The sequence below is a fragment of the Uloborus diversus genome, chromosome 9 (genome assembly GCF_026930045.1).
Source record: "Uloborus diversus isolate 005 chromosome 9, Udiv.v.3.1, whole genome shotgun sequence".
Lineage (NCBI taxonomy): Eukaryota > Metazoa > Arthropoda > Arachnida > Araneae > Uloboridae > Uloborus > Uloborus diversus.
This window is the reverse complement of record NC_072739.1, coordinates 112,546,174-112,573,345: the sequence shown is the minus strand read 5'-3', so window position 1 is coordinate 112,573,345 and position 27,172 is coordinate 112,546,174. Positions and strand designations below refer to the sequence as shown.

Genomic DNA, 27,172 nt, shown 5'->3' with positions numbered 1-27,172 from the left:
AAACTGTTTCAGGCTCATTGTTTCTTTTTAATTAAAAACTGTAATATATGAATTTAACTAAATAATCCGTAGCTGTATAAATTCTTCTTTATTATTAATAATAGTGCATTGTATTACAGTTTTGGAAGGCACACTAGTTTCGATGTTGAGAAAAATGAGTTCTTGTGTCCTTTATGTGAAAGACTGAGTAATAGTGTTATTCCCCTCATACCTCAATTGTCAGTACTCATTCCATCATCACAACCAGCTAAAGCAAGAGCAATGCCAGTTGATGATTGGCTAAGCATCATGAAAAAAGTTTTAGAGGGCTTTCAGTTGGAAAAAACCAATTTACCTCCTGATGGTAAGTTTCTTTTTCAAAATATATAATTAACAGTGGTGACTCTAGTTATTGCAGAGCTCTATATAAAAGAAGTTTGCAGTGTCAAAGGCAAATCTCTAAGGCCAAACTCGGTGTAAGAGAAAAAATGTTATGGGGGGGGGGGTCTTTGAAAATGGGGACCAGGCTTGTGTAAAGCAATTTTTGTCCGAAGTATGAAAAAAATGCAGTATATTTAAACCCTTGTCAGATGTATATTATTTTCTACTAAACTGCTATTTTTGCTTTTAAAATTACCTTTTTTTCACATTTGGTTCCAATTTATTCTTGCTATACAGTATGGCACCTCAATATCGGAATCGCAAAACTTTTTTTTTTTTCCAAAATTGTTAACATTTGTTTATTACTTGTTGAAAGTACAGTACTTGCAACTTATTTTTATCCTTTATTGATACTACCTGTCCCACATGATATTAGCATTTTGCTGTAATTATGCAATGATGTTTTAGCATCCAATCTCAGTTTACAATACTTATTTTAATATTTTAATTAATAAATAATGCAAAGTATAGTGAGCAAAAATAGAGCTATATTTCATTACAAATGTGATTTATTTTTTATCGCTTGGCATGATAATCATAAAAACATGGGCTCATATGCAGTATTGAATTATTTTTGACTTTTTTTTTTTTTTTTTTTTAGCATACCAAAGTATGTTTTCATTTAGATTGAGTATGAAGAAACAAAAATTGAAATTTATTGCGGAAATCAGCAAAATTTAGAAAACATTCCAAATATTGCAATAATCCAGAACGTCATATCATGGTTTTGAGCCTTCTAGTTTTGGGATCCTCATACTGCGTATTAGGGTGGGCCGAAATAAGCCGAAATTTTTTTTTTTCGAAATCAATTTTTGGATAGCGCGCAAAAGTTGCGTCATGAGCTAGTTAGCACTCACAAAAAATTTCTTGGATATTAAAAAATATCTAGCCGGCGCTATTTGACACTAAAAAACCGAAAAAAATGAGAAAAATGAATTTTTGTCGTCATTTTTTTTTTTTTGAAAACTAAATTCCAAATATTTTGCTGGAATGCACCGAAAATGTTATATAATAAGCCAGTTCGAGCCCATAAAATCTTCATTGATTTTAATGAGCATTTAATCTCTCCTTTCGGACATCAAAAATTGGAGAAAAATGAAAAAATATTGAATTTTTTAAAAAACCATTCTGAAAATTATTTTTCAAAATTAAATCATAGACTAATTAATTAAATAACACTATTAATCATAGTAATTATTATCACGCAAAAATATCATACATTTTCTAGAATTACATATAAAGATAATAAAATTTTGAAAAAGAAATCTTCAAATTTGATTTATAATACCTCATGCATAATGAATATTATTTTTTGGAATAATATTGTCCCTTGTTATCAAATGGAAATGGAAGTTCTTTCCTAGCTTGAAGTTTGGCACGAATGTATCCATCTTGTGCAGTTTCACCACGAACTTATATTGCAGCTTCGGTCATTAGTTTCACACAACGTTTCACAGCTTCCGTGTGACAGGGAAATTTCTCGAAACAGCTGTAGGCTGTTCTTTGCACAATTCTTTCAATTGTTGGTCATTTAGATGCATTGTAAGAGGTGGCTCTGTTGCAACACAGTTTGCCCAAAGAACTAAATCAACATAATCAATGGCTTCAAAATTGAGTTTAGGACGCTTAAAAAATCGTAACCATCCGAGCTCTTCGTCTTCTTATTTCTAGAGTTCAGAATGCACCTAACAGCTAATTCCCAAATGTATTTTCTTGAGTCAAACAACATTGTCAACAGAAGCTGTTCAGGATGAGCGAAATATGCATTGTTACGTTATCCACTTTTCCAATAGCCATTTTTCTTACTGCCCTTTGATCAATTACAATTTTTTTTTCTCTATCAGGGACTTTTGCTTTTTTTCTGCAATTACACGAATATAAATCTGCGCATTTGGAGGCACAAACGTCAAAGTCGTAGCCTCTGCTTTAAATTTGCCTAGCTTTGATTGTAAAAGTTGCGTCTTTATATTTTTAGCATTTTTTGTTGCGCTATTATATTTAGAATAATAAGATAAAATCTCTCTTCTTATCGAAACAAGGGGAAGGGAAGCGCGCCCCCAAATATCAATAATTTTTTTTTTGCAACTACAGCGGCCACACTTGCTGAAGATGGTTGCTTACTTCCTTCTCCCTTTATTTGCATCTTAGTGATTTGATAACATCTGATAATGTCCTCATATGTTGGAAGAAATAAAGCATCAGGAGGAGACAAATCTCTTCCAGGTCCAAATAGAAGATTACTTGTGCTTGCTCGCTTTACTTTCTTTTCCGCACGTTTCTACATAACAGTCGTGTTGTATACCAAAACAAAGATAATAATGCAATGACATTCGAAATGTCCGGCTCCCGTTTAAAAGACTTCAGAGGATTCACATTTTTTTAATACTCAAGGGCTCTATTTGTCAAACATATATAAAATAGTTATAACATAATCTTAGGAATAATAGAAGCAGTTGAGCGCCGTTTATTATCCAGGAGAAACAATTGGAACCGAAGATTAAAAAATTAGCATCTTATGTAACTATTTTTTATTTGAGTGTGTGCATTTTTTTAAATTGGCGTACAAATGTCGCATAAAATTGATTGAATTTTCACTGTTTTTTCTAAGTAACGTATTGCGTAACATTTCAGTATTTACTTATTTTGAAACTAATTTAAATTTTTTTTTTTTCATTTTTGCCATGTGTCAGTCTTAAAGGAGCTTAGCTAAGTATTCTACGAAATGTATAAAAGTCTTTGAGGATTTCAACTAATTCACTGACAGATACTTCTAATGTTTGCTGAAACTAGCTTCAAACTTTTATTCCCCCCCCCCCCCCCCCATTTTCTTTTTTTTTTTTTGCAAAAAGTGCATTTTTGCCCTTTTTTCAGTTTTTCAAGGTCAAATAGCGCCGGCTAAATATTAAACAAATTTAGCGAAATTTTTTATGGGTAATAACGGGCCCATATAGCAACTTTTCCGCACTATCCAAAAACAGATTTCGAAAAAAAGTTTTTTCGGCCCACCCTACTGCGTATGTAGTATTACAATGGCAAAAATTGTTTTCTCTTTAATATGTCATCTTTTTGTCTCATGTAATAACAACTCCCAAAATTTTATTAAGTTATATTATTTTTATAAGATACTGTAAACTCCCTATTATCCATGGAATTGGTTAGCATGGATGCCACAGTTCTTGAAAATTGCAAGCAACTTATAAAAAAGTGAAAAGGAAGGAACCAATAAGATAAAAGCTGACCTTACTTAGGAACTTCATTGTATTAGTACATAAAATGTAATACAAGCAATTAAAAGATATTGTAGTATTGTAAAAAAAATTGCATTTAAAAATAACACTTCAATCACTCGCTTTAATTGAACCCGGGTTGTAGGCCACTAAGCCACTGGGCCTACTTAAAAACTCAAGAAAGGTGTCTTTTTTTTTTTTTTTGCTGATTTGGTGTAAAATTTACGCATTACAGCTATTTTTTGCATGTTGATCTGGTTTTTTATGCATTTCGAAATCTATTCATCAATAAATAGCTTATCACTTCTTTAGCCACAATAGGGATGTTGCATATTAACACTAGAACGACTGACATTTTCTGTATACCTAGAACGACTGAAGGGGCCAGTGTGGCCCCTACCCATTTTTGGAGTGAATTCTTTTAAAAATTCTTCCCGAGGGAGTCCACATGCCTGATACACCTTCTTTCATGACTAAATAAAAACTTGGTACTTAATTATTTTTATTTTTTCTCTCTATAACTGGGCAAAAGGTTGAATTAGTTTTCCTTTCTAAGAGCAATGGCCACCGTTAGGATGGTAAGCAGTCGGTACTGTTTATAGCATTTGGATATCCAACGGCTGTATAAAGAGGAAGTTACAGGTTAAACTGGAGTGAATGACATTTTTTTTATGCTACAACAATTAGGAGAAAGGAAAAAAAATTAAATTTTTTAATTGTCAAAATACTTAGGGGCCACTGTGGCCCCTCCCGTCTTTCTAGGTATAAGGATCAATATTAACAGTACTATGAGGCGAATGATTAAATGATTAAACAAGCACTCAAATAGTGTCATATAATGAAAAGTCAGAAAACTCCATTAAGTTCCGTTAGATATTATCCGAGTTATTAAACAACAAACTACGCGAGGGGCCACACAGGCCCCTCCGTCTTTCTAGTGTTAAACTATTGTACATTTGGCTCCTTTCTTCTATAGATACTTTAAATCTTTATAGTAATTATGTTCTAAGCCAAAAATTTGCTGCTAAAGCTCATTTACTTTTTGTTAATTTTAATTTTCATTTAAAGATTTCCATTTAAAAAAGTGATGATGTTAGTAATATCCATTGAAACCCAAAAAAAGCATAACATGGGTTTTACTAATTAGTTTATGTATAACTCTATGCAGGCATGGAGTTTTATTTCTTAAATTCCATAAGTCCATCAGGGTTTGTACGAATTATGGAAATCCTGGAAAGTCATGGAAAAAAAATAAGCAAATTTCAGACCTGGAAAAGTCATGGAAAATTGAAATTTTCACTGATGGTCATGGAAATTTATTTCAAGTCATGGAAAAATGTCCTGGACAAAGAGAAAGTAACAGTAACTAAAAGAGCATTAGAAATCTTGAGTGATTTAACAATATTACACTTAAAAGCTATTAAAAGTGGAGAATTGAACGAGCCCAAAATCAAATCTGAATTTTGAAATCTCATTACATCCACTTCTGTCGCAGCCACTTGCCTTTTTTTCGAGGTGATTTTACTGCTTGAGCATCACTCATTTTGAATTTACTATTATTTTCAATATTTCTTATGTTTTATGTTCTGTATAGTAGTGAAATTGCACGTTCCTGGTTTTGCCAAGCCCACTCAAAAAATGCAATTCAGTTGCATCAAAGTTCGTTTCCATCACTCTTAAAAACTTTATTGTTAAATTTATCAGAGTTTATCTTAATTTGTTGAAGGTTTTAGAGAATAAAGATCTTTAGCCAGGCAATAGACGACAGAAAAAGGGGAATTTTAATACTCTAAACATTAGTACCCATACATACGGCCTGCTAAACTAATCCATGCGCCCCACTGCTACGTTCAATGTCAGGAATCAAACATTATGTTCTGGAATTTCTGGAACTATTAATTTATATACATTTGAAAATGTGCAAATTAATAAACAAAGCAAGTACTTTTGAATCAGAAGATTTATTCGCTACTGAATGGTTTTTTGACATAAATATCTGGTTTTGAAACATAAAGAACTAAACTCTGTGGCTTTACTTTACAGAATCAAAATACTGTCAAGTTATGTGGATGGTTAAATGCACTGTTGACACTAAAAGGCAACGTTTGAAGCAAATTTATTGAAACTTAGTGATGACTCATTCAACCTTTGTCCCATTCATTATCATCCTGCCTGTTTATAACAAACATATTAGACACTTAAGCATCATCATATTCAATTCACTGCATTTTTACTTTGCTTAAATTTATATGTTGAAGACAAATAAGAATAGTTAAGTTTTTTAATGTACACTGATATTTTTCCGTTGTGAGTAGGTGCTTCAATGATGCAGTGGCATTCATGTAGAAGTTTTGCTAATGCTCATTTTCAGAAATTGGCAAGTTTTATATTAAATAGTGCTATTCTCTTCGTATAACAAGGTCATGAAAAATTTTATTGAAGTCATGAAAAAGTCTTGGAAAAGTCATGGAATTTTTTAATCGAAATAGAGTATGAACCCTGGTCTATGGACAACTTGTAAAACTGTAGATCTTCTTACTGTACAAAATGAATACTGTTGTCGAAAAAAATTTTTGTCTTGGCATATCTTGCAATCCAGTATATTTTTATACTTATTACCTCTTTGTACCTGAGCTCCCCCCCCCCTTTATGGTGCCAGTCATTTTACTTAAAAATTCTTTCATGTAACTTATGCAGTAATTTTTTCCCCCTTTTAGATGAAAGATTGAAACATTTTCCATTTTCTTATCGAGCTCAAACTGTTGAAGATGCCACAAAAGAAATAAGTGAATTCAATATTGATAAATTCCAAGATTTGTTTTCAGCATTTGAGAGTGATAATATTGACGAATCTGTACCTTCATTTTCACAAAATTTAATTGATATGATGAAGCTGTTCACTGAAGCTACTTATACAGTAAGTTTTGTCTCATTCATCATTTGTTTATCAACACAAGTGTTTTGTTACAGGACATTTTTCCTTGTTATAAATTAAATTGAAAATATATTGCTAAAATAATGTGGTTTAAATTATCTACTTATTTATATTTACTGATGTGTTTTTAAAATTCAAAAATAAGTTGCTGTTGTTTGATGTACCGTATTTTCGGGAATAAGTAGTCCTGTGCCGCGTACAAGAAAAAAAATTTAAAAATTGCCTGTGCAGTGCATATAACAGGTGAGGCAGATACAATGTCTTTTTTTTTATTTTCAAGTTTAAAAAAAGTTCTAAGTTAAAAAAAAAAGAAATGAAAAAAATGAAAATGCTGCTAATAGATAGCACCACATTGTTTCCTTTCATTTTGCAAAATCTTTCGACTTTGGGAAACAAGTAAGGCAAGGGGGGGAGGGGGGTGAGTCAGAGGTTGCACGAATTTCACTAAGGAGAGAAATACTGATCCATGTGATCCAGCAAGTCTTATAGAGTCAGAGCAATGGGGTCAGGGAGAGGAGCCAGCAAAAGTACTCGTGAGGGGGGGGGATGCATATCCAGTTTTGTAAAAAGAATTTACCCCCCCCCCCCCCCCCTCATAAAAGTGAGTTGCTCGGTCAAGCAACCTAATTGGAAACTTGTCTCCTAGCTCTTATTTTATTATTTACTCACATCGTCACGTTGCATCTTTTGCTGTCGTTCTAGCGTTCTTGTTTTATCTTTTTTATGGAATTTTTTCAGAGTTGCTTTCGAAATGGCTCCTAAGCGATTGAAAAGTTATACTGCAGTCATTAAGTTTAAGGTACTAAAGGCAGAAGCAATTGGAAAACGTCTTGCTGCTATAAAGTTTGGCATTGACGTTTACTGTTAGAAATCGGATAAATTAACCATTGGAGTGATGGCGAATCGATGGATGCCGAAGGCAAAAAGTGCAAAATGGGGATTTTTAAAAATATTTCATTACTGTTAATTAAAAATACTAACGAAAAAATAAAAAAAAATATTTTTTTCATTTAATCCAACTTTCTTTACTACTGACTGTGTTTTCAAGTTGTTTAATGTTGGGGTGCGCCCTTATGGAAGGTGCGGCCCATACATTTTAAAGGTTTTTTCTTTGAGAAAAAATCGTGATGCAGCGCTTATTCCCGAAAAATATGGTACATGTGTGCAAAAGTTCTCTTTAATCCCATTTTAAAATTAACTATACTCAGTTTTTAAGGTTGTGTCAAGATTAAGTTCAGTTTTGTTCAATTAACAGAAAAAAATACTTCGAAAGATATTACCCAGGGCCAAATTAAGGCATGGCCACATCGAGCACAAGCCTAAGGCACCAACATTTGGGGGGCACCAAATCTGTAGGTAAAATTTTGATTTTGGACTCAATCCATATCGCACTATAGCAAGATGTAAATATTAAACCTAAAAAAAACTGTAAAAATTTAATCTTTTTTGCAAAATCCAAAACCACACCAAGTTTGTTCTAAATTTACAACACTTTTTACAGTTATACCATAGATAATTTTGATATTAATGGCTTTTTCCAGCGGGCGAAGTTTGACGATATATTATCATGTTTAGTTATACTATGTCACTTCTATTTTTTGTAATATAAGATACCACCATATTTAGTACAGATATGTTAATTACACAAGGAACAAGATATTTTACTGCTTCTGCATATAAAATAAGCTGGGGGGGGGAGGGGCACCAAATAAATTTTGTTCCCATTGTCTTTAAAAACTTTAGTTGGGCCCTGATATTACCATTCAAACTAGTAGTTTTTATTTTTAATATATAGATTGACAGAAAAATCATATCGAAGAAAGAGTTAAGTTGCCCTTTTTTTACTCATTTATAGAAGTACCTATTCGAACAGGGGTCTCCAACCTATTTTACTCATGGGCCACATTATAAATTTTTGAAGGCAAGGCGGGTCAACAATCCAACAATATTGTTTCAATAGGTTTTGTCAGTGTTCTCCTCCCTCCCCCCTATACCCACCTCCATACCCAAAACTTTTTTTTTTAAATAAAAACTCAGTAGCATGGACGCAGCCAGCCCCCCTTTCACATAAAGGAGGGGAAAGCCAAGGTCCAAAAAGATGGCGGTTTTTAACTGCCTCCTCATGCCAAAAGATAGGTACTAAAAGTTTTAGACTGTCTTCAAATCAGAAGAGGGACAGAGGTGGGAGGATCGAGTGATAGCTCCCTTAAAGTTTTCCGAATTAAATCTTAGAAAAGCAGTTTTAATCAATCTTTGCTGTTGTTAGAGATGGTCAGAGGACAGATTTCAGTCAACCGAAAGAGAAATTTTCAAAATTCACATCCAAATTAGCGTTTTTATGCTATTTTAGAGAAATGAAGGGAAAGAGGGGTTGCGATTCACTTACCCAATTATTTTTCAAAAATGAAATCAATTTTTTTTTATTTTTAGATGTCTAAGACAATTTGCCCTTTTGCAAATAAGTTTTAAAAATGCAATTTTAGACTCTCTTGAGTCCTAGAAACACATTTCTGGACATCTTTAATGGCGTTAGAAGAATAGTCAGAATTTAGGAGTTGTCCCAACATTTTTTCAATATTGAAGTTTTGCCATATACTCGTGTATGTTGAGTCCAGAAGTATTTTGATACCAGAATCTTATTTATTAACAAATAGACAATGGCAACAAATACAGTCAAAATGATTAAATCTTTTTTTGTTCATCTGCAGACTAAAAAAAAGGCAGCTAATCAATTTGAAGGGTTAGAATTTCAACTTGGAACACATTCTCAGGATCTAAACCAGGGAAGGTTTCTAAATATTTTATTATTATTATTATTATTTTAATTTTCAGTAAGTCTTTGTGTGTTTCTGTTAATGGTACAATTTGCCGAGGATGGCCATATTTGGCCTAGAGTATGCACATTGCAAATTGTTCAGAGACTTGCTCAGAATCACTAACTGAAATGTTTAAAATTTCTCTTGATGAAGACTAATTTCACTTTTAGCATCAGAAGCTTTGAAGTGGTGCTTTATATATAAATAGTTCAGTATTAATCCTCAAGTGACGTTTAAGGAAATGAAAATTGTCTTTTTGAATTCTGTCCTTGAATTCTTTTCTGTCCTGTTTAAAAGATAATTTATTATGCTGATTCGTGTAATTCGAGTAATAAACTGGTTTTCGATGTTTCACAGCAGAAGGATTTAAATTCTACATAAAATATAGTTAAAATTTTTAATTAAGGTGCAGACATGTAAACTCTCCTGTTTTATGCAGGAGGCTCCTGCCACCTGAGAACTTTCTCCTGCTTTTTAAAGTCTTCAAATGTTGTGACTGTCAAGAGTAGAGTTAGTTGCTTTAATTTAATTCTATCTCAGTGGTGAAAATTCAGTGAGTCCCTAATGACTGTCTGCTAAGAGATTTTTGTAATAGCAAAAAATTTGGTCTGTATGTTTTTGAATAAATACTAAAGCAGCTTATCCAAAACTTAAAACAAGTGTTATTGCTTATGTAAATTTTTGTTTTCAAAATGCTGTTGCCTGGCTGCAATTTTATATAACATAAATATTTTCTTTAGTAATTTCTTTGGTTATTTTCTTTCTGTTTCTCATGACTATGTGTAAAAGTTAATTATAATTGAATATATTTCATTCAATTTCAAGTTTTCCCTCTTAATTCAATTGCTAGACTTAAGAAAGTAATTTTAAATAATGTACTAAATAATAATTCTAACTTGCATAAATCAGTTTTTTTTTCTTAATTTTTAAATTATCTTTAAAAACTTGTTAACTTAAAAAAAAATTTTATGAATAATTTTTTCTATACTTTATGTCTCTGAAAATTAAAATTATCAATTTGCTTCCAAGATACAAATGTGTCTCCTACTTAACATTTTTGTTTCTCCTGATTTTTCATTTTGTACGGTTGGCATGTCTGAAAGCATTTGCATAGAAGTACCATGAAAGCATTTGCATAGAAGACTAAAACTAAAACAAAATGTTATGGATAAATATTTCTATAGTGTATGTCTAAAAACGTTAAAATTATCAATTTGCTTCCAAGGTGCAAATGTGTCTCCTACTTCTAATTTTTGTTTCTCCTGATTTTTCATTTTGTAAGGTTGGCATGTCTGAAAGCATTTGCATAGAAGAAAACTACCATACAATTTTAATAAAAAAATTTTATTTCTGTGAATCAAAAACTTTGAAATAAAATTATGGTTTGCAGGATGACAGCATTAGAGCCTACCTGTGCTGTATACTGCTGTGGGCAGGTAAAGGGCAGTAGTTGCAAATTTTTCTTTTTTAATTTTTTTGCATTTTTGTCATCTATTGTGCTTTAGCTTTAATGTACAAGCTTGATTGCTTGGTTCCCTTTGGAAAAAAGGCGCGGAAATAGAGTAATTCCAACATTTTCCTATTCTTAGTATTGAATCCAACACACATTACTTCAATTATCTTGAAAACTCATTTCTGCAGATACTGCCGTTTACCTCCCCACGGCAATGTATTATTAAAGATTTCTGAGAAAAATAAAAGGTTTTTGGAAAAATAGGTTTTTTTGCTACCTTAGGATAGGCAATGAACATATGTTGGAAGTAGAAATAAATTGAAAAAACATATATTTAACTCCAAGTCAATGACTAGTAAGAGAGAGAAGATGCAGATACTTTTGAAATTGATGAAGAACTTCAGAAATCTTTGAGCCTTTAAGTTAAAATGAATGTTTTTTATTTTACCGCTTTCCTCAACCAGTCTAATCTATAAACAATGTTTTTAATCTTTTTAATGAAACTCATTTTATTCAATGTTCTAATATAAAATTTGATTTTCTCAGGTTGGCCTAAATGTTGTCGTCAATGAATCCGATGTTCGGATAATATCCATGTCTTGGTGGGCATGCACGTACACCATTCATGCTATGGAGTGGATGTTGCGAGATAAGAAGAAAGCATTATTTGGTGCACATTCTTCTAGAAATGCCCTTTGCCTGGATGCAATAACTAGATTTTGTGGAGCCAGCTTGCTCATTTTCGATCATGATGTCGTCCGTACAAACTGCATTCGTATCTTACGTTACCTAGTATTGGGAGAACATCATGTGTCCAGTCCCCAGTGCTGCTTGGATATGGATGCTTTCTCTATGCTTGTTTTCCTCGTTCTATCCATGCCCGTTTTATTTGAGCATTCTGATCAAGAGAAACAACGCATTTTGCATCCCTTGGGATCATCACTTGATAAACATTTGCTGCATCTTATGCTGATTTTTCACTTTGTACAAGTTCTTCTTACATATCCATTTCATGAAGAAGAAAATATGGAAACAGATGACGTCTCCAGTGACGGTGAAGATCCAAAAATGCAAGGAGAAAACTTTATTGCTTCTGTTTTTTATGAAGAAATGAGGATGGCTGCTGCCTCCCACCAGTGGATATCAGCTCCGTCCAGACACTCTATTGTCCATTGCTTGAAAGTAGGCTCTCTGCCATTTCTCAGATGTGCTGCTATCTTCTTTCATGTATTGACAGACACTCCTCCTCCACCTTCTCTTCAGGAAATAAATGATTGTGAGTTTGAGAACATTTGTAAATACCTTGGTTTGCCTCCAACCCTTGACGAGCTTCTTGCATCAACATCTTTAAGGCAGTTAGCTTTAAGGTAAGTAATGATTTCAATTTCAATGCAACTTAGTAGTCACACGTTATGTTCATTTACGTATGACGTTGGTGTAAATTTCTTCACCTATAATTACCAAAAATATTTGAGGAATTATATATAGTGCTTTTCTTGCTCATGTATTTGTATGATTTTAGTGATTTCAGTCCACTAATGCAATAGCTATCAATCAGGCTTGGAGTAATCATCGATTACGTAATTGTAATCTGCGTAATTGATTAGGTTTTTGTGTAATCATAATCGTAATTTGTCAATGGGATACTCTTGTAATCGTAATCAAAATTTTAGTCAAGCTTTTCTTGCGTAATGGTAACTATAATCCAACCAAAATAAAATGAATTGCAGTTTCGTGCTTATTAGCACTCATCAGCCCGGCATAGGAAAGTGACTGAGCTGGAGATGGAAAACCTCTTAAGGAAGCCAAGAGTGCGAAACAAACTGGTAGCTAATATATAATTAGCAGACCAGACGAGTGACCGAAGCAATGGTTCGGTTCAACTCGAAGATTGAACGCGAGGCAAGGTATATTCAGTAAATTACCGCCCATTAGCCAGGGCTAAAGCAGAAATACGTGAAATACACAGCCAGCTCAGTCATTTCCAGCCGAGGACTGCAGTTTCGTGCTTATTAGCACTCATCAGCCCGGCATAGGAAAGTGACTGAGCTGGAGATGGAAAACCTCTTAAGGAAGCCAAGAGTGCGAAACAAACTGGTAGCTAATATATAATTAGCAGACCAGACGAGCTTCCTTAAGAGGTTTTCCATCTCCAGCTCAGTCACTTTCCTATGCCGGGCTGATGAGTGCTAATAAGCACGAAACTGCAGTCCTCGGCTGGAAATGACTGAGCTGGCTGTGTATTTCACGTATTTCTGCTTTAGCCCTGGCTAATGGGCGGTAATTTACTGAATATACCTTGCCTCGCGTTCAATCTTCGAGTTGAACCGAACCATTGCTTCGGTCACTCGTCTGGTCTGCTAATTATATATTAGCTACCAGTTTGTTTCGCACTCTTGGCTTCCTTAAGAGGTTTTCCATCTCCAGCTCAGTCACTTTCCTATGCCGGGCTGATGAGTGCTAATAAGCACGAAACTGCAGTCCTCGGCTGGAAATGACTGAGCTGGCTGTGTATTTCACGTACTTGCAAAATACTTCAAGTTGCGCCTCAAAGGCAGTTTGTAAATGAGGGTCATAAAATTGAGACCTATCTTATCTAACCTAGGATCCCCGAGCCGATCGAGCATACAAGCTTTGAACAACAATAAGCGATGACTTGAATCCAGGGTCATAGAATAAGCCATTAGGTTGTTAGTACCCCATGGGAGGGGCCTACCTCTTGGATTCCCTAATGCTCACAATTGGTCATGTATCAATTTCCCTTTTCATCTGTCGATGGTTGGCAAAAAAGCGCAGTACATTGTCGTTTTAAAATTGTATTAGCGAAGAATATCAAAAGTACTACTGCTCAACAATGTTGTGGAACAGTTTAAAATCTTTTGGCTTTTTTATACAGGGTGTCCGAAAAGTCCTTGACACATTTTTAAAATTCTGAGAAAAGATCTAAATTGTCATATGAATATGCTGTTAGAGCCATAATACTTCACAGAGTCAAGATATTTTATGATATCGTAAAAAGAAAAAGTAGTTGTAAATAATTTGCACTGATGACTGTATCCTCACAGTAAGAAAAACAGAGGATTTTAATAAAATTATTTATATAACACCTCACGTTACACTTGTTTTTCTTAACGAAACAGACGTCAATGTAAATTACTTATTATTACATTCCCCTCCCCCCTTTTTTTACAATGTGATAAAAATTGTTGATCCTGTGAAGTGTTATATCTCAAAATCACATATTCATACAACAGTTTGTTGCTTTTGTATGATTTTTAGTGCACACAAGATTTATATGTATTGCCTCTGGTATACATGAGATTTATTATTATGTTTTTCAAAAATAATTTTCATACAATTTAAACTTAAATTTATGTTTTACAATTTAAAGCTGATATTATTTTTACTTAATAAATATATAAAAGGTAAACACGTTTGCATGGATATATTTTTTTTAAACTTTTGTTTACATTTCGTGATATCGATTAATTATTTTAAAATTTTGTTTTTCAATGTTTTACATTACTTTTTAAAGTGAAAATAAGTGCATTTCGCTACTTAAAACTGATATATAAGTAATAATATAAATTATTCATGTATGCAAAAAAAATATCAAACTGCTTAGAATCCATGTCCGTTCTTATTTTTTAATGCAAGTTGAGTGGAAACCTGCTAGGACTTATGAAAGTGCAAATTCTTTAATAGGTGATTAAATCAAAAATGAAATCAAAGCTTATGCAAATAGCTTAAAATGAACATGGCATCGATCCACTATATTTATAAGGATCAAAAACTTGCATGTACCCTGTGCTAAAAATAATAACACAAACCTTTTAAATTTTTATATCATTTGTTCCAGTTTAGCGACTATTTAGTATTGTTAGCAATTTTTTTATATCTCAAAAAATGAGAACAAAAACAGGCACCTTGTGGCATTAGTTAAACTTAAAATGCATTAAAAAACATATTTTGTAAATTTTTCAAACATTTACTTTCATATCTGTATATTTTACTTCCACTATCCACATCTTTTATGATATTGTAGGTGCTATGTATAAAAAAACATTGTAAGTAATTTTTTTTAATAATTGCACCATATTTTCTGATGTTATATTATACAGTTAAGAAACTAATGTAGAAATTTAATAGCACACAATTTTCAGTAATTGTAAACTCTTAAAATTTTGATTGTAGCTAGAGACGTACCGAGAAGCACTTTGGCCGAGTACTGAGTACTTTGCCTTTCATTACTCGGCCGAGTACCGAGTTACCGAGTACTCGGCCGAGTTACCAAGTACCAATTTTGTTTTAAGAAGAACCACCGACACACATGTGATGAATTTTGAACTTATTGGAACAGTTGTATAGACCTCCATGTCGATATAATAGTTTTTAAAACTAAATTCCTGCTGAAATTTAATTGCGCATTATTTTAAAAAATTTGTTTACATATATATATATATATATATATATATATATATATATACATACAGTCGAACCTCCATATATCGAACTTCCAAATATCGAAATTTTCTATATATCGAAATCCCAGTAAATTTCTATGTTCATTGCATAGAAATATTGTTTCTATATATCGAAAAACTCTCTATATATCGAATTTTTTTTCGTGACATTAGTACGTTTTTTTTCTATTTTAGGCTGTTTATCTCATCTATATATATATATATATAAATGAATGTTTGTCTGTATGTCATCCATGAACTCAAAAACTACCCGGCAGATTTGGCTGAAACTTTCACCGTTAGTTATTTTTGGTACTGGAAATGTTTATAGACCAGTTCGAAAAAAATCCGATCGATAGTTCCTTTTTTATTCCAATTTAAGTCACAATCCATTGGAGAAATACGAATAAAATTATCGGCTGCAGAAATTAATTCGCGTGAAAGATCTCATTGATAAGAAGTTAGCTGTTGCCATTTTTCTTGAGTTTGAACAAATAAATTCTTTCTTTATTGTTTTATGGCTTTTCATGCAACGGGGGGATTTAAAACTTTTTCTATTTGATATTTTTAGCGATTGATTGATCTTGCAAACTGCGTGAGTACAAAATTTGAGTATAGTCACGGCTTCACTTGATACCTGGACCGATTATTATGAAAACTGCTATATATATGTATTTTTCTACAGAGAAAGTGCATAATATGCTCATTGAAGCCACTCGCCACCAGGTGGCACTGCAGAGTAGCAACTTCTGCCCCATTCAACCGATTGTCATGAAAATCAGTATAATGATGTATTTTTTTGTTGGCGTAGCAACGCGGGAAACTTATAAGGAATCTGGGGTTGAGGGGTGTGTAGATAGGTCTTTGTTTTGTTCTGGAGTTCTTAAATTCCCTCAAGCTTATTTCAAATATCTTAGTTGCAACCAGTAATACAGTAAAATCAGTTTCCAGTTATCTCTATAGCCTGCTGATCATCATTCCTAGTCTTTAGCTTCAGTGAAAATCATTCAAGTTACGTAGATTGATTTTTTACTTCTCTTTCGATTACATTCTCAAAACGAAAATCCCCTGCGAATCAAGTTGAATTGCCGAAGAATGAATATGTAAGGCACAAAAATGTAATTTCTGTTATTTTTTTAATTATTAACTTTCATTTAATGCTCGTATAAATTAAAAACTAAGTTTCATGCACGAAAATTGGCTTTAATTTTAATGTTTTAGGAGATTTTTAGGATAAAATAAGATTGTTTCTATATATCGAAATTTCTATAGATCGATTTTTTTTCCGGCAATTTGCTACTGCGATATATGGAGGTTCGACTGTATATTTGACAAAAATTTTGCAAAAAAATTATTTTTAAAATTAAAAATACATATAAAAGATATGATTAATCAAATTGAAATTAAAACAAATTATACCAATCTATTATAGTTCTTTTCCGCCAAAAATAAATAATTTTTAAAAGCAAATAAAACGAATGTGCAGGAACACTGCAGATACTTGTTTCTGCGTTACAAGGAACGTCTTTTTCAGTGCATAAAATGTGAGCTAAAGAATGTAAAGATATTCGACAAAAGAATCCGACTTTTGTCGTATGCCTTTAAACGAGCTCACATTTTGTGCATTGAAAAAGGAATTACTTGTAATGCCAAAACACGTGTCTGCACTGTGCTTTTAACGTTGTTTTATTTCCTTTTATTTTTTAAACAAATGTATTTTTATATTTCTTATAACTAATTCTTGTTTGTAGCAAAAATCCATTTTTAATATAAAAATTCCATATTTTCTATACTTACTTTTTTGCACAATTTTTATTAAATAAGTTTTATTAACTTTGGGGACATTAAAATAAAGATTTATTCCATTGAAGCATTACAAACTTCATTATTCTCAAAATTTAAATTTGACTTGTAAATGATTGCAGAATATTATTTGTGATTGCGCTTTTTTATAAATTTTAATATCTGTCTTGGACAATATTCAATTTTTTGCAACTACTCGGTATTGGCCGAGTATCTGATCAAAATTTGGTCTAGTACTGAGTACTCGGCAAATTGGCCGAGTACCGAGTAGTTACCGAGTACTCGGTACGTTTCTAATTGTAGCAAAATAACAAGGACCAATTTAAAGTCAAATACAGTATGAACTGCGAATACATTTCGATATATGGGTGTAATTACACCTGTATATAATATACGGTCAATGTAGTGTTATGTAATGAATCTACATTAAGTTATCTAGATGTGCCCATCTTTCATATTTTTATCTTTTCCCACAACAACGTCATAATTCAAAATAAATGTATAATAATAGTAAAAAATTTCAAGTTAATATGACACAGTCGCAATCATCATTGAAATCATCTCTACAATATTACAAGTAAAAATCTTAAGTTTTAATTATGACATTGTTGCAGCAAATATGAGTATGTATCAGGAGTCTGTAATCATAATCAAAATCGTAATCAGTGTACGATAATTGTAATCAATTACATTTTTACCAACTGTTATCGTAATTGTTTTTTAGCAAAGGATTATAATCATACTCATAATCTCCTATTTTTCATGCTTGTAATCATAAACGTAATCAATTACAATTTCCCTTAATTGACTCCAAGCGTGCTACAAATAATTTTCGCTGAGTGCAAGTAAAGGTATGCTGAGTGTTGCTTGTGCTTCAGTTGTCTAAAAATCGATCTTTGGTCCTGCTTTCCTTCATCTGTTTAAAAAGGCCTTCTAAATACCATCAAACACTTAACACAGGTAAAAATTTGTTGTACAACATGCTAAATTCAACTCCTCGCTAAATGCTGCTGCAAAAACACCAAAGATCCTATTTTTATGCTAAACTATGCCCCAAGCAAAGTTTTCAGTTGTGGAAAGAAAAGGAGATTTAAAAAAATGAAAATCTAATTTTCTAGATGCCACATTATCCTTTATGTGTTGTTGAAATTTTCAGAAGAATGCAAGAAAAAATTGAAAAAACAATTTTTCTATTTCTGAAACTGTTTGGAAATAGTTGGAATTCTTTTGTTATTGGTTTGATCAAATATAAATGGGTTGTATCTGAAATTTGTTTTTCCTTGCTTAATTTGGTTTTCAAATGGAAAAAAATCTTACGGTTTGCTGCCAAAATAATCATTTTAAAAACTGTGAAACAATGATAAATTCAAATTGATTTCTACATCAGCCCCCCCCCCCCTTTTAACCGTATCAAAATTTCGTTTTTACAAAATTGATGAGAAATTTTAAGAATTAAATTTTTGTCTTTTCCATTTGCTTTGTTAGCCAAAAGTGAAAAGTATTATTAAATCCTGGCAAATAGTTGTTCAATAGGATTTAAATCCCGTTGAGTTCCAGAGTCATAGTTGTTTGTATTTTTAATTTTCCTGGTGAAAAATATTGTCCTAATATTTAGCTTTTATTTATTTTTATTCTTTTCTCAACTAATAATCTAAAATAATTTCTTGGGACTCTCAACTGAAATCTTTATTTTGGGGGCTAACATTTTATAGTGCAACCTTGAATAATGTTTTGATATTACAAAAGTATTGCATCTTTAATCTTGCCTGTAATCAAGTGACCCATTATTTTTGTTATGTTGGAGGCAGAAAGATTAATAGCTTTATTTTAAGATTTTGTTAACAGTAAAATATTTTCAAAATGCTTAAAAAATTTATTCACCTATAAATTATTATAAAAAACTTTCATCAACTACTGTCGAGTTTTGTATATTCTTTATTATCATTTATATATATGTTTATTTATTTTGAAATAGTTGGGCAAGACATCCACGAGTATTACACCTCCTGCTTATGACACCAGAGCAGACTGGAACCGAGATCTTAGTCCGACATCCTTTTTCCATCAATAAATTAGTTCCTTTACCATCAGACTATAGTGAACTGATCAACAGTGTTTCTCAATTCACGTGCCCCAAATCAGATGCAGATGACAGTCGTAACCCCACCATGTGCCTAATTTGTGGTACAGTCCTCTGTTCACAGAGTTATTGCTGCCAAATAGACCTCAACGGGAGCCTTGTTGGTGCTTGTACACATCATGCTCATTTTTGTGGCTCTGGAGTTGGCATATTTTTGAGGATCAGGGATTGTAAAGTATTGCTGCTGTCAGATAAAAATAAAGGTATGTTTTCAATTGCTTTACATTAAGTTACTTTTTTCATCTCATTACTGATAAACTAGTAATTTTGTTCAAAGCTTTTCATTTGTATTTTTATTAAGTCATTGGAGCTATTGATAAATGGCACTTAAAAGGTAATCTAATAGTAGCCTATCTACATAGTTTAAATTTTTTATTTGACGCTTTTCTAAATGGCAAGTACCATCACCTCAGGTCAGCAAGCTTTGGTTTTTAAACATCCTTCTTTTATAACGAGGTTTTTAAAATAGTTTAATGGTTTAGTTTTAATAGGTTTGTACTTATTTTTCCTTGACATCAGTATGTGTCGCATAACGTGCTCTGTAAACTAAAATTTGGCTGAGTAAACAGGATGGCCGTAGAAATAGGGCAAAATCACAATCTTTTTTTTGAACTCATATAGCTTGTATCCAAAATAATACACATAAACTTGCATTTTAACCTGTACAGAAAAATTTATCTAAAAAATGTCTCTCTGCATTGACTTCCTAAAAACTAATATGAAAAATGAAGTGTAAAACAAAAATCCAATATGTTAAAAATATATGATCAACTTACGAATTCAAAAAGTGTAAGTAGATTTTTTTAAAAATCGACTGTTGCAAGAATAGCTTTGTTATTATTTTCAAGTCTACTAAGTATAAACAGTTTTCTTGTGTGGTATTGTTAATTGGTTTTCACTGAAGTTTTGTTTCTTGAAGGCTGCTTCATTCCACCCCCATACGTAGATGAATACGGAGAAACAGACCAGGGTCTGTTTCGAGGCAATCCCCTGCACCTCTGTCCTGAGAGATATGAAGAGCTTCATGAACTTTGGCTGAGTCACAACGTACCTGAGCGAGTGTCACATAACATGGAGCAGTCCACCACCCTCCCCAACTGGCAACTCTTGTGACACCATTTTTCTGATAGATAATTTATTTTCTGTATTAGTTGTGGAACAGAGAGTATTTGTTTAGCTTTCCGTCTCGGAGTTGATCTTTCAGCAATTGTATTGTAAAGTTTTCCTGTGATCTTGATTGTTCTTAAACCATGTGATCAGTGCATGCCTGAATTGCAGGATTGGTCTCATGAAGTTCGAACATTTTTTTTTTCTTTTTTGTAATGTGAGTTACTGATTGATATTGTAAGTAAATCACTAAATTTTATTGACCTTCACAGCTTGACTGCCCTGTTTGATTTTAAAGTCTGAATGTTTATTGTGGTTTAAGGAAATGGACAATTTTTATTTGTTATTGTACAGATTTTACAGATGTTCTTTTCCTTGCATTTATTGTTCTTTTGTTGAATATTTTAAGCTTTATTATGTATTTAAATCAGGGCTCAATTGTGGTACAAAAAACTCACTAAAATTATTGTACGATTAAATATATTATTAAAGATTGAATATCTTACTATATTTTAGTGTTTGTCTTTGTAATATTTTCTCACTTATATCAGTTTCACTTTACATTTGATGCTATACAAAAACATAGAAAGTCATGGCTGAAAACAGTACTGAAGTATTAAAATGCTAATGAAAGAAACATTTGAGTTTTAAAGTTACAAAAGCTATCATGCACCAATAAATTGCTTAATAGTGTAGTTTTGGCAAATTATTTCATTACTTTTTATTAGACTTTTGAAGCTTCAGAATCATTATTTTTATAGATTTAATTTCTAAAAGTTTGATTCCTATAAAGTTTGCATCTTTTATTGTCTAAAAAGAATATTAAATGAACTGTAAACCTATCATTTAGTTGAAATTATCCAATTTAAAAATCTGTAGGAAGCAGGGACTCTAAAAGAAATGGTTTCAAATAGCTTTTTTCAATCTTAAAATAAACTTTTGAAGTAAATCTATAAAATAAAAAAAAAAGATATTTTGTTACACTTTTTTTTGGTCAAGTTTGTAAATAGGATTTTGGCATACACTTTTGAAACCGGGAGAAGTCAGTTATAATTATAAGAAAACACATAAACCTGAAAAGTTGCGATATAGGTCTAGATCCAGGTATCACACATTCAGCCACCATGTTTAAAATAAGTAGAATTACAGTCGTACCTGTTTATAGCAAAGTTGAAGGGGTCAAAAAAAAAATTTTGTTTTTGCTATATTTTTATTATAAAAAGGTAAATAATACCAGAATGTGAAGGAAACAGACGTTATTTCGTTGGACCTTAAATTCACTAAATGAGCATGAATATACATCTTTTTAAATGAACAAATAACTTGGGGATAGGGTATAAAGTACAATTCTGCACTGGGTAAGTAGATGGCAGTATTGATATTTTTTTCATTTTTTTGAGTTTCAGTCATCCATTTAACCAATAGCGGATACAAGGGTAGGATCATGGGGGTCAAGACCCCCCCCCCCCACCCTATACCATCGACAGTGGTATCTGTTTACATTATGTTCAAATATTTTATAAATAAAGTGTAAACAATTTCACTAGTCTTTCAGTTCATTATTTTTGAAAGTAAATATTTGAAATTCTACTTTTTCAATACTTATGAAATTAATTTGTAACAATTATGCCCTGTTAGGTACCTTTTTACTGGTCGATTTGGTACTTTTTATCGACACTCAAGCATTTTCAGAATTTTTTTGGTCCCAAAATTGTTGGTTTGTTCATGGGGGTAGGGGGAGTATTCTTCAGCATGACCCGCACTAAAATGGTAGTCTGTATCCGCCCCTGCAATTTAACTTCAGTTTTATTGTACAAACGTATTTACTTGGTTTTTGCTTAAAATAAACCATGAAAAGAATTTCTAATAGTTTACTGCTGTTTGATGGAAATCTAAAATACTTTTCTTCGAATATCTCTATAACTGATTTTTGTAGATACTGCCATATACCTGCACACAGCTAAAAGATCAGTGAGGTGGAGAAAAGTACTATTGCTATGGATATTCAAAAGTATTGTAAAGATGAATTAATAAAATAGGGATGGTTAGGGTAAAGGGAGATAGAATTTCAGTGTTTCAACTCCCTTTCTTCTGGATGAATCGGGACCTGAAATTTAGTGCATTGTGTCCCAGATTGTGCTCTTTGAAAGTAGCTGGGTATGAAAAATTGTCATCATTTGTTTTTCATCAAATGAAATTGTATTTTATTTTAGCCCAGAGACTAAGGAGAAAATGGAAACATTCCATTCCCCATGAGATTTGTGTAGGTGAATAATTGCACTATACTGCTGTGTGCAGGTAAACGGCAGTATCTAGAAATGAGTTTTCGAGATATTTGATGAAACGTGTTTTCGATTCAATACTAACAATCTGGAAATGTTGGAATTAGAAGTTTTTTTTCAGCCGGAACTAAATAAGCAAGCTTGTACAATAAAGATAACGTACAATAGATGTCAAAAATGCAAAAAAATGAAAAATTTGCAGTTACTGCCCTTTACCTGCACACGGCAGTATACAAAATCAGTGTAGAAGCTTAAGAAGTTCTGCTGCAACAATACTCGATCTGTAATCTGTAGGTCATATTCAACCCTCTGAATCTTTGAAATGTATCTCTACATAGTATAAAATGAAGTCTCCAAAAAGCGTCTGTTTGTTTTAATGCACAAAACTCGAAAACTACGTGGCCGATTTCGCTGAAATTTTCACAGTATCTTCCTTTCAGCACCAGAAAGGTTTTGCAGACCAGTTTGAAAAAATTTCGCTAAATAGATCTTTTTTTTTCCAATTTAGGCCCAATTTTCACATAAATTCCTCAATATGTGGATGAAAAAATGCTTGCACATATTAATAGCACATATCGTTGGAAAGGGTAGAATTTTCTGCGTTCTACGCAGTTTGCTTCAATGCTCTAACTTAGTTACAGCAAGAGTTATTTACGTTTTTAGCTAAAATTTTTTAGGCTTAGCTGAAATTTAGGCACTTCTTCATTAAATCTATCAATAAAAAGTGAATGAATTGTCACACAGTTTTCTTTTTGACGCCATTGGAAAAAACGACATTTTTTACTTCAGACCTAACTCAACCTATGGTCGAAAAACTAAGTTTATCTCCAAAGGAAAAAAAGTTACAAGCCTCTTTAAATCAAGTTTGAAAAATCTCATGTCCATTTAAATTTTTAACCATTTTCTTTTGCATTTTAATTCCTTAAACCTAATTTAATTTGTGTTTCCATAGTTACCGCTTTTTAAATCCATCTTTATTGATTTAATTTCTTAAAAGTATTTTAATATCTGTCGTTATTGTTTGGAAGGGAAATTTTGCATGATGTTTTTTTTTTTTATTATTATTATTTATTTAAGCCTGTTTGTCGAATATACATCACTAGACACAATTTTTATTTTCAAGTTGAACCGGACAACGCAGCTAGTTCTTATTCTAAAATCATTTTAAAAGAAAATAACTAAATTATGCATTGAATTTATATAAAATACTCACAAAAGTAATTTACGTCAAAATTTAATCTTCCAAAAAAAAAATAGTAAGATTAAAAATATACCTTGTTTCTATTCACCCCACAGTACAGTATTTCTAAAGTAAATGATAATGCCTTATTTCCACATGAAAAATTACTGGGAAGGTGCAATTCATAAATCAATTTTTATTAACCTGCCACATGACTACCAAAACTAATTTAAACCTGTTACTTTGCATTTGTGAAAGTGCTGGAGAGGAAAATTTAAAATTACAGCTCTTTAAAGAACAACTTTTTTCACAGTGTCATCTTCAAACGATGACAACTACACAATTGTTTAGAAACAGGCAGAGCGCTCAGAATCTTTTCTAAATGTTACCTAGTCTTCACTCACTTGCAGTTTAGTTATAAAATTACCGCAAGGATGGTAATCGAGTTTGTTTCCATCTTCCTCATGTTTCATTTTATTAAAGCTTTTAAGAAAATTCAGTTTCTTTTTAAAACAGCAGATAAGCACTCTTTATTTGCAAGGTAAGTGTTCTCTCTCTTTTTTTTTTTTTAGTTTTCATTTTGTACTTCCCACACGACAACAACAAGTGTTCTTTCAAAACTTTTTTTCCAAGATGCAAGATACCCTAAAAGCTTAAACAGGGAGAGAACTTTTCTCAAAAGAGTGTTTTGGAACTTGTGTCTGGAAAGTAACTTGTCACTTAATCCCTGTCTCGTCAAAGGGATGATGCAGGAAAGGTTTTGTGCTTTTCCTTAGAAAAGGAGTACGAAGGTGTGTTTGAAAAACATAATGTTGGGGAATTTATGTAAAAATGGTCCATTCCTCTCAAGCATTCAGTACTGTATAGATGCTCAAAAATATTTAGAGAGGGATACATTTTTGAATTGGTCTCCTAATGGAGAGAAATGCCTTAAATTAATGTGAGGGAATTATGTTCATCAAGTTTTAATCATTTATAGAGGGACAATATTAGTACAACAATTATTAAGCTAAAATAATGTTAAAATGTGTATGCCTCATTCCATTACAATCTCGGCAGACTTAACTTTGAAACTGAGGCATGAGTCAGGCTTTGACAGATTGTGTATTGCTAAGTCAAACACTATTCGACCTGATCAACGACGCAGACATCCTGGCTTTTTTTTTTCCCCCGAATAGATGTCCTAAAACAAAAGTGCCGGTGTATTGCCATCTTTGATGTGACTTTAAGGGAAAAAATCGGTTTGGAATCTCTCTCCGGAAACTTTATTGAAAGACAATTTTAGATAAACTTTGCTAGTGTTCGGAAAAGGAGTGTTTGTAGACCTTCCCCCGGCATTTTTCTAAATTTAAGTCTTAAAGACTCGATTGTAGACACCTTGGGGTAGTGACAACTGTCAATGACGTTGGAGAAGGGGGTTTCGGAACATTCCTCGGGAAATATTACGAAATTGAATTCCTAAAATGCAATTTTAGAATATTTCTATCAACGAAAAAGGGAAGAAATAAGTTCGGGGATTTCGATGGCTAAATCTCTATACTTGTTATAAATAAAAATGACCTGGCATCCCCCTCCCCCAGCAGTGATTAATCGGATATGTAGTTAAAGATCAGCAGGTGAAAAAACAACCGCGCCATCCTTCACAAATTTCTGGATCCGCCCTTGGACCTGATACTCTGCCTCTGGCTTTATGAATTGTCCGCACAAAAGAATGACCTAGTGAAGAAAATGATAAAATTGAATAAAAAGTTGAAACTGGAAAAAAAAAAAACAAGTTGTTGTTCTGTGCCATTTGATTGAAGAAAATGTTCTAAATGTTGAATTAAAGAAGTGACAAAATAAAGAGATATTTTATGTTGTGCGTGATCACCAAGAAAGGGAAAACAAAAATGGGGGGGGGGGGGGGGCTTTGACTAACCCTAACTCTATAGTAAGAAAGTAGTTTTTCTTTTTCATTTTGTAGCCATTAAAGAATAAAACTTCCATATCATTTTTTTTTCTTTTCATCCTTTCATTATTACTTTCTTCTATACCTAATATTTGCAGAAAAAAGTATTGGATTCGTAAAAATTTTCGAATTTTGGCAGATCTACACGTTTTAAAATGTAGTGATCTTATTTTGACCATTTTTGGAAAAATGTGTCTATACGCAACTGAATATTTTTTTTTTAAATATATAGTGAGTCTAACTCATATAGTCTATGGAAATGTGGTACACATGTATCCTCATTCCTCAAGAGAATTTGTGCGGATTAGTTTTAGCTCCTATTACTTTAAGAGGTTGTCGCAATCTACCCTTGTTGTTGTATTTTGATAAAAGTTGGCGCACAAAGGAGAGAGAGAGTACATCTCAAAAGGAACCAGTGCGCGATTCATTTTGGGCTTCAATTCATTCAAGTGGGATGTCTTAATCGAATGTTCTTTCTTTCATTAAGCAGGACCACTGTATCTCAGTTTGTAAGGCAAAGATTAAAAAATAAGATAAATAGGTGATACTTATTGGAAATATGTTGATTCAGTTTTGACGGCAGCCTTCTACGTAAGATGCAGTCAAACGCCCCCCTCCCTCCCGTTTTTTTCGCAGTCAGATCTGGTTCAGGAAGTTTTAGTTCAGTATATTTTGGGACTTAAAACAAATTTTTACATGTTACCAGTTCAATTAAGTCCGCATAAATATCAAAAAAGAATTGTTTCAGATACTTATATTTATTTTACATGAAATATAATTCACCTGCTATTAGGAAGATTACCCATTCTTGGGACTCGATGAATGGAGGTGTCGGTAACCTTTCTGGATTTAAGAGCTTTTTCTTCCCCCAAGAACGTATAAAATTGCGTTTTTAAGGCTAAAATTTCGAAAAATTTCCGTAAGATGGTCCACTTCCTCCCTCTCGCCAACATAATTGATAAGTATCTTCATTTTCGTTTTTAGCACTTCAATCTTGAAAATTTTCCAGGAGAGAGTCCCCGGAGTTGCCCCCTCCTCCTAACATTACCGAAGGTCGGCTAAAACTACGTTTTTGAAGCTTCTGATTCAAAAATATCCATGTGCCCTAACGTGACCAAAAGTGGCTTACAAGCGTCTGGGGAAGAGCCCCCTCTACCTTTCCGTATAACATAAATATAATTAAAGATACAGTAGAGTCTCGAAAGTTCGAGGTTCCACTTAATTCGAGGCGCTTACTTTATATTTTTATTTACATTTTTTAGTTGCAAAAAAAAAAAGATTTTCATTTTGAAATCTGAAAATAAAATGTTTTTCCTGTTGCTACACTTGTTTAACTAGATACAGTAAATTTGAAAAAATGCGTTGAGAGGTTGTTGTCAACAAGATTACTAAGTGGCA

General features: G+C 32.5%; 1 protein-coding gene across 1 annotated transcript in view; it reads left to right on the top strand.

Annotated features, from left to right (window-relative positions):
* The window catches only part of LOC129229450 (E3 ubiquitin-protein ligase UBR2-like), a 55,183-nt gene extending 34,319 nt beyond the window's left edge, over positions 1 to 20,864 (top strand). The window contains exons 7-11 of the mRNA XM_054863761.1: positions 120 to 343; positions 6,365 to 6,564; positions 11,398 to 12,218; positions 19,093 to 19,460; positions 20,177 to 20,864. Coding sequence (XP_054719736.1) covers positions 120 to 343; positions 6,365 to 6,564; positions 11,398 to 12,218; positions 19,093 to 19,460; positions 20,177 to 20,370 — 1,807 coding nt within the window. The 3' untranslated portion in view covers positions 20,371 to 20,864. The remainder of the gene's footprint in view (positions 1 to 119; positions 344 to 6,364; positions 6,565 to 11,397; positions 12,219 to 19,092; positions 19,461 to 20,176) is intronic.
* Positions 20,865 to 27,172: the final 6,308 nt, after the last annotated feature.